The 5,845-nt window shown below is 48.0% G+C and overlaps 1 protein-coding gene across 2 annotated transcripts; it reads left to right on the forward strand.

Annotated features, from left to right (window-relative positions):
- The first annotated feature begins 921 nt into the window (after positions 1-921).
- Cartpt (CART prepropeptide) lies at positions 922-3,379 on the forward strand. 2 transcript variants are annotated; one of them, XM_028871744.2, is made up of 3 exons: positions 922-1,511; positions 1,898-2,020; positions 2,835-3,379. In XM_028871744.2, exons 1-3 carry the CDS (start codon positions 1,353-1,355, stop codon positions 2,940-2,942), a joined length of 390 nt encoding a protein of 129 aa, XP_028727577.1. In that variant the 5' UTR covers positions 922-1,352; the 3' UTR covers positions 2,943-3,379. The 2 variants fall into 2 exon arrangements, with proteins under 2 accessions (XP_028727577.1, XP_028727578.1); XM_028871745.2 differs by having other exon boundaries at positions 969-1,511; positions 1,937-2,020.
- The last annotated feature ends 2,466 nt before the right edge of the window (positions 3,380-5,845 follow it).

The raw sequence follows: 5,845 nt of genomic DNA on the forward strand, positions 1-5,845 counted from the left end.
AAGCCAGGTCACCGAGCCGATGGGATTGCTTCTAGGTCTAAGTGGGAAAGCATCTTTTCTACAGGAGCTGTTGTTTGCACTCAGGGTGTAAGGACCTTAACTTCCCAAAAGCACTACTGTTGTCTTCCTAAGCCAGAGGACCTGGCTCACCGTTGGCTTCTGATCTCTTGGAATCTTTCCAGAATCAGGAAGCTGCATTTTTTTTCACACCTTTCTTTTCTGGAATTCTTGGGTACCAGAGAGAGTGGGGGAGGAGGAGTTCTCTGGAAGGTTAAATTTTGCCCCGAGTTAAAGTGGAGGCAGGGCACACGCAGTCCTCGGGTGGGTTCACAGTTCTAAGCAAGGAACCTGGAGGTTCCGTGTTTATTGTGGAGAGGACAAGGAACTTGGCACACAAGAGCTGTCCTTCTGTACTTGCAGGGACTATGAGGTACAGTCTTTCAATTTCAGTTTTACAAAACAAAGGTAGAGGTTCAGAGAGCTTCTTTAAGAATGTTATCATTTTAGTTTTAATCATGTGTATATGTGTAGGTACCTGCAGAGGTGGGGACTGGGAACTGAACTCAGGCCTTGAAAGAGCAGTACGTGTGTAACCACTGAGCCATCTATCAGGCTCCTCAGCGAGATTTACTTCGTTCTAAGGCACACAGTTTGGAAGTGTTGGACTCGAGTCGGATTCTTTGACGCCTGCTCGGTTCCTGAGCTGGGTTACTCTCCTTTCCAGGTTATCAGCATCACCCAGTTTCCAGAGCCCCTGGTGCGGGAGGACACAATCTCCCTTTGTCTAGTGTGCTGACGTCTCCCTCACCCCCTAGCTTGCCTAGAACTGTGCTCAGCAAGCAAGCCTGCTGGAGGCAACACATCCTTCTGCCACACCCGGGGCTTGGGGATGAGAGAGGCAAGCAAGGCAGAGCCAGCGAGCAAGCGAGCGGGACTGTGGTGCATCCCCCCACCGCGACGCTAAGGGAAGCAACTCTTGTGCCTGTTCATTGCCCCGAAGGCATTTTCCATTTCATGGGCCCTCCCGCTCCCTACCCCTCACCCTTTGCCCCTCAGTTCCAGCTCTGGCCCCTCAGGGAGCGTCCCTGGCCTCAGGGCTGACAGCATTTGGGGGCACGGGGTCTTGTTCTCTGCGCTCCAGCCCATCTGTGCGCAGAGCCTCGTTCCCGGGCTCCCGGAGCCCGGCGGGCATTGACGTCAAACGGCAGCGGAGCGCTGCCTACAGACGGCTGACCCGGGCCCTCCTCCACACCCCCGTCCTTCCTCGCCCCCTCCCTCTTCCCGGCACCCGGTTCAGCCGGCTATAAGAAGCGGGAGAGCGCGGTGCCCGAGCAGCAACCAGGTCCAGCACCATGGAGAGCTCCCGCCTGCGGCTGCTGCCCCTCCTGGGCGCCGCCCTGCTGTTACTGCTACCTTTGCTGGGTGCCCGTGCCCAGGAGGATGCCGAGCTGCAGCCCCGAGCCCTGGACATCTACTCTGCCGTGGAGGATGCGTCCCACGAGAAGGAGCTGGTCAGTATTCCCCTCTCTTCGGGTCCCCCCTGGGCTGCTGCGGGGCTCTTGCTTTGAACGCGTCCCTCCTCCACCCTAGTCCCACCAAGAGGGCAAAGCACCTGGAGCCCGATTTAAAAAAAAAAAAAAGCCCTGGGACTCTCTACCAGACAAAGATGTTTGAGTCCACGGGCTGCGGGTTGCATGTCGAGCGAATCCCTGGTTGTAGCTGCGCTGGGCACTGTGCACCTTGGAGGCTCTGGGAGGTGAGGTCTGGACTAGGGACTTGACCCGCGGGGCTTCCTCTCCATCCCCATCTATCCCCATCACTTGTCCATCCTCTGAGTCCCGCCGCTCTGCGGTTGTGTGTCTTGGGCTGAAAGTGAGCACCCGCGCTGGGCTCCCAGCCAAGGCGGCAACTTCGGGCTCCCGGCGCTGTGTTGCAGATTGAAGCGCTGCAGGAAGTCTTGAAGAAGCTCAAGAGTAAACGCATTCCGATCTACGAGAAGAAGTACGGGCAAGTCCCCATGGTAAGGCTCTGGGTCAACCCTCCCCTTACTTTTCCAAGGGAAAAGACTGCTTTGAATCCTACACATGGTCTTTACTCTAGCAGGTGGTGGAGCAGCTCAGGTGATGCATTCTTCTGGGGTGTCCACTTTGCTTCTGCTCTGACCTTTGCTCCCTGGTTTCTAAGAGTAAGGGAAAACAGGCTTTTAGAGCCAGAAAAGAGTCCTGTGATCTGAGTGGGAGCATTTCCTGAAACGTCTTAGTTGGACGAACCCTTGAATCTACTCAGTTTGTTCCTGAATTCCTCCTAGAGCATGACGTGATTTTTCTTTATCATTTTGTTGTTGTTTTGTTTCCTAAATTCCGTGATAAAAAGTTTTCAGGATGGTCACCTTCTTTGGAACAGCCCTAGGTAAAATCTCTCTCTCTCTCTCTCTCTCTCTCTCTCTCTCTCTCTCTCTCTCTCTCTCTCTCTCTCTCTCACACACACACACACACACACACACACACACAGGCCTTACGTTTTCCTTCTTTGGGTGAGGAATTGGGAGAGTAGAAAACAAAGGTTATGGGAAAGTATATTGTATATATCTTAGATGCAAGGGTCTGGGTGATTCTGTCCTCTTTAAATAAACAAGAAAAGGAAGCTGAAAATGCGGTCCCTTAAATTTCTTCCTTTGAATATCCCCTGTCTGAAATTGTAAGCCCTGGGCTTCGGGCTCCCTGGGCTTCGGATCTGACTGTACTTAGACCGGAGGTGGTGGTGGTTGTCTAGCCCTTTTCTGCTCCAGAGACCGCTCCTTTGGGGCCCCTAACCTCGGGTTGTGTTGTTGACAGTGTGATGCCGGAGAGCAGTGCGCAGTGCGGAAGGGCGCTCGGATCGGGAAGCTGTGTGACTGTCCCCGAGGAACTTCCTGCAATTCCTTCCTCTTGAAGTGCTTATGAAGGGGCGACAGCCTCCACCTTAAGTTCCCATATTCCCTCTTCTCCCCAAAGGAGCACTCCTTTATCCCTGGAGTCTGGCTTTAGCAACAATAAAGTTTGCATTCCCCTCCGAGGGTGAGTGGGCTCTTTTCCCTGCTGTTTCAAAATAAAAGAACACATTGGACGTTCCTGTGTGAAGGATAATGCCTTGCATGGTGTTGGTGTGTGCGCGCAAAGTATTCTTTTCTCGTTTTATTCATCTGACACATTCTTGCGAACCTTTCTGGGAAGAAGAGGAACTTTGCTTTAAAACTGTATTTTTGTATGTGGCGTGTCAGAATGAAAATTAGATCTAGTTAATTTTGGTAGATGACATCACAACCTGGAAAATAAATTACCCTAAGCAATGCAAATTGACACATGTACAAATTATACATAATAAAGCCTTTTTAATAATTGCTCACAGTGCATGGCTGTCTCTACATAAGTGATTTAAGTAGGAATAATGGGATTAATCATGCTGTTGTTTTCAAAGAGAAATATTTTAAAAATAGCTGTCTATTGGGAGAGCAGCACCTCAGCTCCAATGAGTTTTGATCATTAATTAGGAGTATGCGACACCAGCCTCAGTATGCTCTGTTCTCTAACTACAGTGGTGTGGTAGTTGGTGGTGGTAGTGATGGTGGTGTTGGTAGTGGGGTGTGTGTGTGTATAGTGTGTGTATGTGTTTGTGTGTGAGAGAGAGAGACAGAAAGAGAGAGACAGAGAGACAGAAAGATGGGAGGGCCTAGAGACCATTGGACTTAAGACTATACAGTTTTCTTCATTCAAACCTTTAGCCTGACTCCTTAGCTTCAGAAGTGAGTCTTATCAGGAACACGTGCACTTCCATATTTATTGTTGCACTATTCACAATAGCCAGGATATGGAATCAACCTAGATGTCCACCGACCAAAGAATGAAGGAAGAATATGTGGTGCAGACACAATGGGATCTTATGCAGCCATAAAGGTAGATGAAATGATGTTTGCAGGAAAATGGATGGAACTGGAAATCATTACGTTAAGTGAAATAAGTCAGACCCAGAAAGAAAAATGCCGTGTGTGTGTGTGTGTGTGTGTGTGTGTGTGTGTGTGTGTGTGTGTGTGTAAACCAATAAGTCCTATCCATATACAACAAGGACCCTGCTTTAAAGGAAACAAATGGTTTATTCTGAGACAAATCCAAATGTCTATGTTTTGGGAATGTGTATTCAAGTTACCTGGGATGACGTTCTCTGAAATGAAAGGGGTTTTATGCATCTATAAACTTTTACAGCCACAGAACAAAGAATACCTACCACAAATCAATACATCCAGCAAGTACACTTGTGGGGGCTTTAAGTAGGCAGGCAAGAGCAGAGTGATAGATTTTAGCTGCTATCACACAGCCTTAGCTTTAGGGTTGGTCAAGGTTAGAGGCCTACCAAACTTAACGATATAGTCCAAGGGCTTACCTAATCGTCACTAGAATGTTAAGCTGGAGGCAAGGGTTAAACATAAGAGTTTACACCAAGTAACAGTGGTGTCATTTATCCATGGACCCCACACTTAGTAGCTTCTACATAGTGCAGGAAGCATTTAATAAAGAGTATCCAATCAGAAAAACAAGTGGTTATTTTTCTTAAAGACAGCCCAAGACAATTTTGACTGTGTGTACAAAAAAAAAATTTTAATTTTTACAATCATGATGGTCTACTCAGCAATGGCCTGACCGAGTGGGTGTCTTTATAGGTGTGGCTTCTGAAGAGAAATTCAACATCACGGGCCAGTAAACAGTTCTTTCAGACCTTAGCCACATTAAAAACAAAGTGAAAAACCAGAACCTTTGTTTGGGCAACTCTTTCCTTTTTGAGACACGGTGTCATGTAAGGCAGTCTTGTCTCAAGCCTGTTATGTAGGTGGGGATGATCTTGAACTTCTGACCTTCCTGTCTCTGCCTGTCCTGGGATTACAGGCACGGACCACCACAGTTTGCTTATATGATCCTGGGGAATTAAACCCAGGGCTCGACGCATGCTAGGCAAGTCAAACACTCTACTAACTGACCTACATCCCAGTCCTGGCAACTCCTTTATCGGAAAGTATGCACCGATTTTTAAAAATGGATCCTTTGGAGGTTGTTCATTCTAAGAAAGGGGGTGGGGGGTTACTGAGTCAGACTCTTGAAGAGTGTGAGACTAACTCACTTTCACAGGCAGTTTACCTATGGGGAAACCTATCTGTCCAGGGGGAAAAAAAAGTCACTTAGACAGTTTTTAGAGGAACAAGGGAAAATTGGTAGGGGCAATTTCAAACCAAGAAATAAAAAAGAAAAAGCTAAGTGCTACATTTCATAACTTTTAAACATGGCTCTGTGCTTCCCTGAGGATACATCTCCTAAGTTTAAACAAGACTAAGTAACACACACAGACTCTCCCCGGCCCTCGCTGTGTGTGTCCTGTAGCCCAGACTGGCCCTTAACTCCCTAAGTAGCTTGAAGCAGCCCTTGAATTCCAGATGCTCCTGCCTCCACCTTCCAAATGCTGAGATCACAGGTGTGCACCACCACTGACTGTGCAGCAGCATTAGGAGAGGAGCAGTTGCTAAGAGCTTCCTAATCCAGACTCAAGAGGCACATGCAAAATAGCGGAATTAAAAGCAAAGCGTCTTCTCAGACTCACAGAGAGATGGAGAGCGCAGGTAGGAAGCAGTCTCATGGACAATGGCCATCTGCCGTGCTGTGGTGTCCTTATTGTTTTGATTGGCATGCCTAATCTAATTAACCTTGCAAGTAGATACAGTTACCACTTTTCAAAGTACAAAACAGAAGCCGTGAGAGATGATGGAATTTGATCATGCAATCTTAAATTGCGATTTTTTTTTTTAGCTTTGATCTCTTTGAAT

Source organism: Peromyscus leucopus, chromosome 11 (assembly GCF_004664715.2).
Source record: "Peromyscus leucopus breed LL Stock chromosome 11, UCI_PerLeu_2.1, whole genome shotgun sequence".
Lineage (NCBI taxonomy): Eukaryota > Metazoa > Chordata > Mammalia > Rodentia > Cricetidae > Peromyscus > Peromyscus leucopus.